The following is an 11576-nucleotide window of genomic DNA, read 5'->3' as shown; positions in this document are numbered from 1 at the left end:
CAACCGCTCTCGCCAAACTCCCCTGAGAAACTGCGTATGCCAGCAGTTCTAGGAAGGCTGAGAACGGGGTGCCTGAAATCGAGAGTTTGGTGTATGTGTATAATGGGATTCAGAGAATCCCAGCTTAAAATTCCTTTACAAGAACCTATAAGGATCCTGGACACGAATCCTGGCGGTTCCTGTGCATGAATTTGGCGAAGGAAACTGTACATAAACTCCATGTAACGCACAATACCATTTAGTTGACCCCCCCCCCCCCCCCCCCCCCCCCCCCCCCCCCCCCCCCGTCTCCTCAGTGCGTTACGTAATACTTGAACGGCCCCTTAACCGAAATTAATCTTTAGTGTGTCATTGAATATTCATTTGGATTAATAGTATTTGTTTTCAACGAAGGTGGTCGAGCCTTCCATTGATTCAATAGCATTTCTCTGTCCATTTTTTTCGCGGTGAGCATGACCTACAGAGGCGCTGGAATCCGAGGGGCTAGCCACTTAGAAATCTCCGATTTCTCCTGTGGTCTCGATCGCCTTAGGTTTTCGAAAGCTTGGGACTCCCGAGAATCTTAAAGAAATCTTCGAACTCTATATGAATTCGATTGAGACTGGCGCATTAATAGTTTTAAGCTTTCGAGATTTCTTAGAGAGTAGCCTCTCGCTGCAATCGTGACCAAACGATTGGGTAAATATTCACATCGTAATATGCATCTGTAGAGTTGCAAAAAAAGAAGAATTTGTCTGATAATGTGAAGATGCTTCTAGTAAGTGTGTTCTTGTGTATTAAGTACAAAGATTTGGGGTTTCTGTTTTAAAAGCAGGTGAAGTGCATTGCCGTACAAATAAAATAAAGCGTATCTGCAGTTCGGACAACCCTGTTAAAAGGAGGGCATTGGAGTAGATTATATGGCATGAAAAAAAGTTTACACTTGAATGCCTATAAATCTAAACAAATTCCGTTTTTTTATCCGAATACGCTTCTTGGGATTCGAAAGTTTTTATTCAAATAATTTTGAATCCACGCAAAAATTATGGCATTAAAGTGGCTTCTTTGTGTTGCACTTGAATGACCGTATCAGTTGTATGCCATGTAATGCCTTCAATGATCGGAGGCATAGAATGGAACCAACGTCTTTTAATGCTGTTAAATTACCAAAAAAGTCGAATGACATTTAATGCTTTTTCCGACCGAATATCTCGAATACAGTCAATGAATTCGAATGCCGTTAAATGACCATTCGGACAAAATGGAAGTTGTTTAGATTTATAGGCATTAAGGTCATGTGATACTTACAGTTTCCCCGGCTTATTTTCCACAAAAATGAACATTTTTAAAAACTGAATTCGGAGATGCTATAAAATATCATAACGGACGTCCCTGGACTCTTTTTTGAGGGATAATAACAAAAAAATTTATTGTGCTAAATAAAAATTTTATGCATTATTTTGAGGTTACGTCGTTTTTCATCTCTGCCTTTCCGATAATCTGTAAATTATTGCTGAAATAAACTTTTTTGATTACCTGCAAACAAGGTTAGTTCCGGGAGATTAGTTACTAGTTTATTTGTAAGTCAAAGTTTTCGGCCAAAAATATTGTGTAGTTTGGAAGTAACGCTCGGGTGAATTATAACACACATAACCTCGAAATTTCGAGGATTTCCCAGATTTGGAAGGGAAAATATTTCTTATCCTAGGAAAAAAGCCGGAGGAATCTAACACTGAAAAAATCGATACTATTTCCTAAGCGTTATGCAAATTAATCACATTTTGCTAAATTAAAACTTTTTTTAATTAACCCACAAAAAAAGTGTGTGGGGACGTCCGTTAGCATGTTCACTATCATTTCCCAAATTTTTAAGGCAAAATATTTATTATTCTAGAAAAAAAGCCGGGGGAATCTAAAACTGGTAAAATCGACAAGTTTCTAAGAATTACATGCCCTTAAAGTGTACAATTTTTTCAATGTCATTTAATCTACTTCAAGGATCTCCGTTTTACAGGGAAGTCATATGTTCATTTTTTCCCATATGACACAAGAATCTAAACCTATAAGCATCATGCACAATTTTTTTTGCTACTATGCCAATACATATTGCAACTGAAATACTTCCTGTTAATTTAATTCCACATTGAAACACAGTATTTCACTTATCTTTCATGCTGGACACCACTTTTAATAAATATTAAACATAATTCGACTGCATGTTTCGCATGCAATACGTGTAATATTTCTTGCTCATCGCGAATATGGCACAGTCCAGGAAAAAAGTAATGATTGAAGGGTTGTCAGAGTAAATTTACCTTTTAAGAAAGCGGAATGGGCGATCGCCTTTTAAAACACAATGGGGCATTTGAATTGGACCTCAACATCTGAATAATTCGAATCTGCTCCGGTTGAATAGAAATGTTTGCATTCTTTATCCTTATTTTTGATTCGGATAGAAATTTTTGAGGCTTTTCTCTCATTTGACAAAAAATTGTAAATCAGCCAGCGAGTGCAGCTAATATATTCTAGTGTCAGGTTTAGTCATGCATTTTTAGTCTGAATAAATATAAGGAATATCCGTGAAATGAATAGTTAATAAATAAATTAAACCTTATGTTTGAAATAGTAGTGAATTAATCCCTATTGGAAATTGCTAATCAAGATTTCGGATTCACTAAGGCTTCAGACTTTCAAATTTTCCAACTGGTTCTTTGTTTGTGGCAGGATCAGATTGCTAAGGTAGAATATCTGGAAAAATCCTGGTGAGTTGTTTTTAACTATTTTTCCCATGCCGATTTGCCATATCAAAGCGTCCCTATTAGAGTGTACTTGTATTTTAGATCCTATTCTAGCCTAAGCAAAAAATTCGTTTATAACAGTGAAATTTTCAGAATATGTACAGTTACTTAATTTTTGACTAAAAGGTGCAGCAGCGTGATTTGTTTTCAACGTTCAATTGCAATTCAAAAATTCGTCTGTGAATTGAGTCGCATGTTTGCAATTTCAGAAATACAAGAGAACTAATGATACAGTTGTATTTCAGCGGATTGCTTGGAACGTTTGTGGAGCATTCTATTAAAGTCCATTGATGAGTTTCAATCCTTAAACGCATCTTTAACATGATTTTTAATTTCCAATGAGGTTTATAATGCAAAAATAATCGTAGATGGCAGCACCAAGCCGAATACTGTAGGTACTCAGCCACTACATCACAGCAACGGCAAACATGCACCGTTATAGGTTCTCCTAGTATATATTCCTAGTGTGAATTGAATTCTGATCACAGAAGTTCAGCACCGTTGGGTGCGGATACTGGTGGGATGGGTGGTCAGATAACTAAATAAACCCAAGTCAGGTAGCCTGCGGTAGGGTTTACAATTGTGGCCAACAACACTGACGAGTCCACACAAGTGAACCCGTCCTGACTTCATGACTCGGCGATTATTTTTATACCATTCGATCTCGACGACTTCGTTCTGACTTTACACGACGCTACGCTCATATGTGCTGACTCACAACGTTGTATGACGGCTCTTTCCTTATTCTTACGACTTCCAAGTATAGTCTTACTGACTTTGTCATTGCTACAACGAGTTCACACTTTTCATAGCTTTACGTGATTTCGTTAAGACTTTAAGCATAATTCCAACGTTCGAAACGTTCAACTTCAGAGTGAACAAGTCCCTCGGTGGACTGGTCAGAGGGTTTGACCACAAGTGAACCCTAGTACAGATGCCTGGGGTTTATTTAGATCCCTGGTCACCCCATCCGACCAGTATCCGCGCCAACCGGTGCTGAACTCCTGTGATCAGAATTCAATCCACACTGGCAGGTTGATACTAGGAGAACCTGTAGAACGGTGCTTAGGTAAGCGCCAAACACCTATTATTTTTTTTGCAACACGAACCCCTTTATTTTCAATTTTCAAAATTACACCAAACTTTTGCGTTCAGTCACCCCGCTCTCAGTCTTCCTAGAACTGCTGGCTCCCTCAGTTTCTCAGGGATCAGAGCGAGAGCGGTTGCGACATTTTATATATAGATACGTTTTATAGATTACGTTTCGATCCCCCCGAAACCAGTCCAAGACTATTTGAAGGCAACCTTGACACTTGACTGAAAGCGAGAGTTTGGTGTAACTTATTTTGCTTAGAAATATCGAAAATATAGTAGCATCCAATTTTCCTTTTCGGTTTCTTTTAAATTAAAGCATTTTTTCCGTTTTGTTAAAAACTAAATGTGATTTTGATTGAATAAATGATGATACTTAAATAGTACATATAATCTTAATTGAAGATAGAATAAAAGTAAAAAAAAACATCACGTGCCTCCTAAACTACGACATAGGACAGATTTATGTGTAAACATATTCGATAAACGTTAATAGCTTTCACTTGTTCATACATGTATCAATATGTAGAAGAATACTTTACGAAGTCGTAAAAATGTAGTCTGTCACAACCTTGCATCTTCCAACGTTTTTTAAACACTATAGAGCTTCAGGCTATATAGCATACCACCCAGGAAACAAAAATCCATTCACTTGCATTTGAATGGGTTTTGAGGTTTTCTGAATTGCGTATCTGTCACTGGAATTACAGATAGCCGCCCATAGGTTAGAGTGAGTTTTGAATGAGAAATCAACTTTTTTAATCGGCCACGTAATTTTGTCCTCTGACCCATTCAGTAGCAATTATGAATCAGCATTAACCGATAGGGGAACGATAGTTCCGATAGAAAAATATGAATTTAAATAAAACAAATTTAATTAAAATAATTTAAATTATTTATTAAAAAAATAGTTCAATGGGCAACTTTTAAGAAAATCCCGGCATACATCTAGTCTACTTTTATTTACAGACTATTTATTTCCAGGCATTTTTTTGTAACTTTTTTTCACATATTTGCATAAAACAACTTTAGAATGTTAAAAATTTATTTATATATTTTACACATCAAAAGCTGAATTTTTTCTTTTAATTTAAGTTTATAAAAGCTCGTTGTCACTGAAACTGAAAATTGAATATGTTACAATCTGTAGGTTATATAACACGTGGACTCCCTGCAGCCATTAGCATGTACAATGAATAAGTTGAATGTCACTGGAGCTTAATTCAGTGTAAATGTTATAATTCCTGTACAGGATAATCTATTAAAACCATTGTAAAAAGAGAATTACAGCTAAATAATAATTGAATTTATAAATAAATTGTTGCAGCAATTATAATGTATTACAATATTATTTAATTTTTTATTAATCAGCCTTGTCCTATTCAAATTTATCACTTCATACTTCTCATTTGAAACTAATTCTTTAAAATTTTTAACTGCATATTCCACTCATTTGAACTCAACCTGAGGTAACCTACAATTGGCAGATTCACGGTTTTTGAACATTGCTATGTGCGCATCGTATTTTCACCATTGGGTGTGATCTTTTAAAAACTCCATTTCATATTGAATCTCAACCCATTCATATGCACATTAATGAATCGTAGAATATTAATAGGAATTATTTCAGGTTTGTCAGTCTCATTCAACTCTATTCACTCAACATTTTCACGAATGTAGAATGGCAGATTTAAAGCACCGCGCACAGGTGACCGATTAAAAATGTGGCCAACTGATTACATTTTCATTCTTTTAATCTACAAATGACAGATATGCAATTCAAACTGACTCGTTTTTTATCAGTTCTTTTTTCCTGGGCAGACCACTAATCTATCTAAAAATTACAATCGAAGCACTCTCTTCGAACCAAAAGATTAAGAGGCTGTTTAGGGTTTGTTCTATGACCTATACTGGAACCTGGATTTACGTTACCTGGATGTATGGAGTTCCTAGAATTGTTATTGTCGCAAAGTGAAATCAGTTATCTCAAAATAAGACGTTTTACAGAAATATGGTATCTGTAACAAAAATGATGAATATCACAACAAAAAATCATCGAAGAATCTGATAGAAATGGTTCCTAAGGCTCTGGCTGTTTACTTTTGGATTACCTGGACTTATGATGAAGGACACTGCACGACATGCCCGAAATCGTACATGAATCCAGGTTCCAATTCAATAGACACAGAGCAATGTACAAAAATCTTTTATCATTGAGAACTGTTCCCTATATGAGACAACCCGCGAAGAAAGGGAAAGTTGCTTTATTTTACAGGAGGAGCGATTGAAGTGGCGGTCCAGCGCAGGAAAAATGAAGAGGTCCTCACTTTGTAGTTTAATAGTAATTTAAATTGTTGTGATATAGGAATAATATATTATTTTAAATAAAAACAAATAAATTGTTGATTGGTGTAAAAAACTAAAAATCCATTTTTCCGCATGAGGTCGCTTTCTTCATGAACGGTCACATAATGTAGAGTAGATGGGGAGCAACGTTGCATCGTCTGTCTGGCTCAGTTACTGTCTTACACAGAAAACTTTAAATGGTGTTGACCTTGTTCAATATTTTGATTGCATTGTAGCGAAATCGTACTATTAACACAAGTCGTGAAAATGTATGTTCTAAAAGAGAAATTATATGAAAAACAGCTTTTGACAATAAAAGAATAGAATATTATCAGGCCGAAATATAACGTTTTCAGCATGAGTGGAAATACTTAGTGTATGAAAATTTGAAATTTGAAGACCTTTTTATCTCGAATATCTTTCGTCCGAGCATGCGCGAAGACATTGGGGTGCTTAAATAAATATAATTTAAAAATTGCTTCAATAACATATGATTAATTAAAGTGAGCAAATAAAATAGTGTACAACCGGTTCGGAATTTTCTGTTGTGGATCGCGTTAACTGCAGCACTCGGGCGATAGCTCGATTTCGTCTCGCCTCTGCCTGGTGCTGCAAAATTACATACTCTTATAAAACTTCTTACTTTCCGCAATTGTCACACAATATACTATTTCTTTTTTTCTTTAGATATTAAAAAATTACTTTTCGAACGAATAAGATGCCAGGGAATGAAACCATTAAATTATTAAATCTTAAAATTTTTCCTACTTTTATTTGTTTTAAGTGCGGCTACCGCTACCTTGGTAGCCCAGTGGGCACATGGACATCCTATGTCCATGTCGTTAAAGTGTCTTTACGATATCGTAAATAAGTCTTATGATCTGAAGATGTCTTTACGATATCGAAAAGACAGCGAAACGACATGGACATAAGATGTCGTAAAGACGTCGCCAAATGTTGTGCCCACTGGGACGTGGGATATCGCCTTCCAAATATAGCTTATTAGAAAAATATTTAAATTCATAACTCATTATCTTATCGCAAGAATTAATACATATGGAAATGTGATATAACTACAATAAATATCGGACTTGAAAATTTAAAAATGCATAAATTCCACGTTTTAATAACTTTATAGAAAGCAATGAATATTAACGCCGCGATGGTGCTCTGGTCTATTTCGTCCCTTGTATTTCAAAAACGATATTCTTTCTTCCGTTTTCCAATTTATGCTTTCTAATCAATCAGAATTCAAGTGTATGACAAAAAGTGCTTATAGTTTCGATGTGTCGTTGAATCTTCCACAGTAAAATTGTCTACGATGCAAAGAAATATTATTGTGATAAAATATGTTACTAAATCAAACAACTTCAATGTAAGCACGTATAATAAACGATATCGTATAAATATTTTTGAAAGGGTTTGTATCAAGCCATACTACTAAAACAAGACAAACCTGCTCTAAAAAGGGAAAAAGTTCCATAACGCCACGTGGAATTCGCCCGGATTTCATGCGTGTTCGGCGCGGATTTCAACGTAAATTATTTTTACCTAGGGCTCTATTCTAATTCAGAGTTTTTATTCTTTATCTGAGTTATTTTGTAAAATTGTGCATGCAAAGATAAGGAAGCATATTTAAGTCGATGTTCAACAAGTAACACGCAAATGGAATGAAATAAAAATAATGGCCAAATCGTAATGACGCAAGATCTTCAGAAGGCTCCAACTTATTCCAGACCTTACAGCCATCCTGATATTCTACGTTATATTAACCAAAACTTAATAGAATTAAGGAATAATGTAATATTTTATCTAATATTTTCAGATTTAATAAAGGAAAAAATTTATTTTATCAATTAGCATGCCCGCTTAGGTATTATATTTTATGTAACATGAATTTTTTGTTGTAGATTTATTCCTGCCTAATTCCAAATCCGATCTGAAAAGTAATCTTCATAATCTGAACTCAAAATGTCGACATTCAAAATGGCAGACAGGCGCTATTTCGCTATTCTGCTAATCTACCTACTTGTCCCCCATTGGACTGCGCTTTCAGTCATGCTGGATTTACTTTAAGACTTTCGTCCGCTATTGGGAATGTTTACATTTTGACTTCGGATTGGAAATCAATAACTTTTTAATCTCCGAATAGTAGTTTAGTCGTATTGGTTTTGTGTTGCAATTTCTGTCTATATTCGATCCGCCATTTTTACAATTCGAATTAAATATATAAATTAACGCCTCGAGAAACCTCCGAAATAATTTTCTATTATATTTTTATCTCCATATTACTACTCCGAGGCTTTTGGGGCGCTAATTTCGAATTCGAAGTTAAAATGACGGATCCGATATGGATAAAAAATTTTTCAAACAAAACTGATATGAATGAAAATTACTACTCTATGATTTCTTGGGCCAATGACCCCGTGACATTCAGTCATATCGAATTTACTTTAGGATTTTTGTCCGCTATTTTGAATTATGACATTTTTACTTCGGCTTCGAAATCGGGGAGCCGCAAAATTCCGGGAGATGGTTTTCTGCAGTTTTCCTCTCTCCTAGCCAAAGGTCGAGGAAAATGTGAGTACTTCTACAAAAGTCGGGTGCAGCCGCGGGTTCACTAGCTGTGATTAAATTCATACATTGTTTATAATCCCGCATTAGCAAAAGAAAAATGTTCACAGGTCATGCCCAGTGAAGTGCAATCGGCTGACGGTATATGTACTCATGCAAAAACTCTGTTTTACAGTGGTTTTTTAAATTAAAAAGGCGTAATAATAATAAATGATAGTGGATAAACTATATTTTGTCCAAAAACTGCCAACCTTAACGTAGCTATTCAGGTTAACATTTGTTTTAACCTTATCTTTATTTTTCGTATATTCTGTAGGTTTTCATGTATAATCTATAAAATGAATCATCCGTGTATGATATTTCTGTTAAAGGATTTTCATCACTAGCACTGTCAAGCTTTACTCATTCATGAGAAATAAATACATTCTGATGTTTTAGACTGTTGCGTTTAACATAAAAGAACCGAAAATCTCATAAACCTGGGTTGAAATATTTTTTTAAATTTTGTTCTAGTTATTTTCTAATAAGTAATTATTTTATTTCAAGTTCTGCTCGTTGAATAGACTTTTAACTAAAGCCCCAAGTCGATTAGAAAAGTAATTATTCTACGTTTTCAACAGAAAGTAAATGTTGTTAATATTTAAATTACAGAATTTACAAACGACACAATGAGGAGGTTCAACGTATTAAAGAAGTATGATGTCGTGAGCAAGTTCGACAAAGTTGACATGTTCGGCAGAACTCGCCGGTTCAGAAGAACACCTAGTCCACATGCAACTGAGCCTGCATTGCTGTGTAACTTTGACGAAGACGAAAATTCAGATAAACCTCCACCTTTCGATCAGACTCGCCCTGCTGCTACAGCGACCAAAGGTAGAGTTGAAACCGAGGAAGAAAAACCTACCAACAAGATCGATGTGTCTCAATATATCGAAACCATAAATCTAGCAGACATTGAATTACCACCCGAAAATCCAAAGAAAAGCAAGAAGCACAAGGACAAGAAACACAAGTCAGAAAAAAAAGACAGGTCTGAACGGAAAAGACATAAAGAAAAGAAACACAGGGAGAAACATGAAAAAGAAATTCGTGCATGTCAGGATAGTCTCGACAAGAGATTAGCGAATGTAAATTTTAACGATGATGCAAATAACTTCTTGCTAACGATAGAAACTGGAAGGACCTTTATGCACGATCATATGGACGACTTATCGAAGTCGATGTCTGAGGATATTGATTTGGATGCGCATCAGCTCTTAGGTAGTGACGACGAAGAATACGACAGAAGGTTCTCGGATGTAAAAAGGTATATTCCATTCCTGGAGATGATGATTGAAAAGCATCGTCAAATGAATGATCTGAAGTCTCTGAAGAAGATGGAATGTCTCTATGAAGTACTGACTCAGTCCAAGAAAAAGTACGTGTTTTTAGCCTCTTATATGTCTTAAATTTAAAAATATTAAATTCATAAAAATCAATTAAAATGAACATACTAATTAAGTATCATCTGATTACAAGTATTTTTAACTGCAGTGCATATAACTTTAATTTTTTAATTACACAGGTTGAAAATGGAAACTTTACAAAGATGTGAAGACGTACTGGAGAAATTATATCACAAAGTAGGAGAGGTAAATATGAATCGAAAATAATGAATGGATATTAAGGATGCCTTCGAATATTAAATTAATAAGATTCTTTGCGCCCTTCTTTTCTCATATCGATCGTCTCTGTTCAGTATTCTTTTTTTTCTGCCTGGCTGAAGTTGTTTCCAAGTCATTTGACAGTAACTTATCACCTTTTCAGTGAAATTCGTTAATTTTTTCACTTCGGGTTAACATTTAGCAAGACATATTGTTCAGTATTAGTTTTTCTGTATATATTTCATTCTGGTAAACTTTGTGATAAATTTTGTTGTTTTGATTTTTAATTTGTATGATTTTACCCGAATTTCAGGTACTGAGAGAAGAAACCAATATAGAAGCACCCAATGACGATAGTCTTTCAACTGTTTCATCGTGAGTATTACAGAAAATCTTAAACTACAATTTTATATTAATAATTTAAAAACTAAGTCATAAATAATAAATGTTTCATTCTTAGAATAATGAGAATTAAAAGAAAAATTAAGATAAAATTAAAATTGTCAGCTTCCAAGATTTTTATTTGCAAGATGATGCAGTAACATAAACAACTCTTTGTTTCGTTTTCAAAATATTTTGCAGGATATATACTTGAAAAAATAAAGGCAAAAAAGTCTTGTGCAAAAATAAGCCGACTCGCAATTATGCACTCACATAAATCGAACCTAAAAGGAAAGTTATTTCCGTAGAAAACATAAGAATCAATCAAATGAATGTTTGAGCGTTCAGTCTACGTTTGTAAAATTACTTTGTATTCCTTTTAAGTTTGATTTACTTTTGCTGAATCTTGTGTAAATTCTTATGGTTATTATTTTTTCTCCGATTCTGAGAATGTGCATTCGCAAATTCTGCAAGTTTAAAAACATGTTTTTGGTATGCGTACAATAATTTTTTTTTATATCAAAGACTCCCCGTCTAATACCAAATACAAAAAAGCCGTTTGAACTTGCAAACTTATTTTAATTAACCTTAAGCCCTCTAAAATAGCAAATATTATTTAAAAAATTTCTTTTGATTATATTAATAACAAGTTTCTATTAAAATGAAAATATAAAAAAAAAATTAGGAGTATACATTTGGGAGCGTTCACTTATGATGTCACGCACCGAGGGGCAGGAGAGGGGGGTTCTTGCCAAGCGTGACA

The 11576-nt window shown here is 34.6% G+C and overlaps 1 protein-coding gene across 4 annotated transcripts in view; it reads left to right on the top strand.

Annotated features, from left to right (window-relative positions):
- Window positions 1-11576, top strand: part of LOC117168827 — a 36955-nt gene that overhangs the window by 4558 nt on the left and 20821 nt on the right. For all 4 annotated transcript variants that reach the window (XM_033354676.1, XM_033354674.1, XM_033354677.1 and 1 more), the window contains exons 2-4: window positions 9441-10206; window positions 10354-10420; window positions 10746-10807. In XM_033354676.1, the coding sequence (XP_033210567.1) occupies window positions 9458-10206; window positions 10354-10420; window positions 10746-10807 (878 nt within the window). In that variant the 5' untranslated portion in view covers window positions 9441-9457. The remainder of the gene's footprint in view (window positions 1-9440; window positions 10207-10353; window positions 10421-10745; window positions 10808-11576) is intronic.

This window comes from Belonocnema kinseyi, chromosome 3, assembly GCF_010883055.1.
Source record: "Belonocnema kinseyi isolate 2016_QV_RU_SX_M_011 chromosome 3, B_treatae_v1, whole genome shotgun sequence".
NCBI classification, from domain to species: domain Eukaryota; kingdom Metazoa; phylum Arthropoda; class Insecta; order Hymenoptera; family Cynipidae; genus Belonocnema; species Belonocnema kinseyi.
Note: the sequence above shows the minus strand (reverse complement) of the source record. Positions and strands in the feature narration are given on the sequence as shown.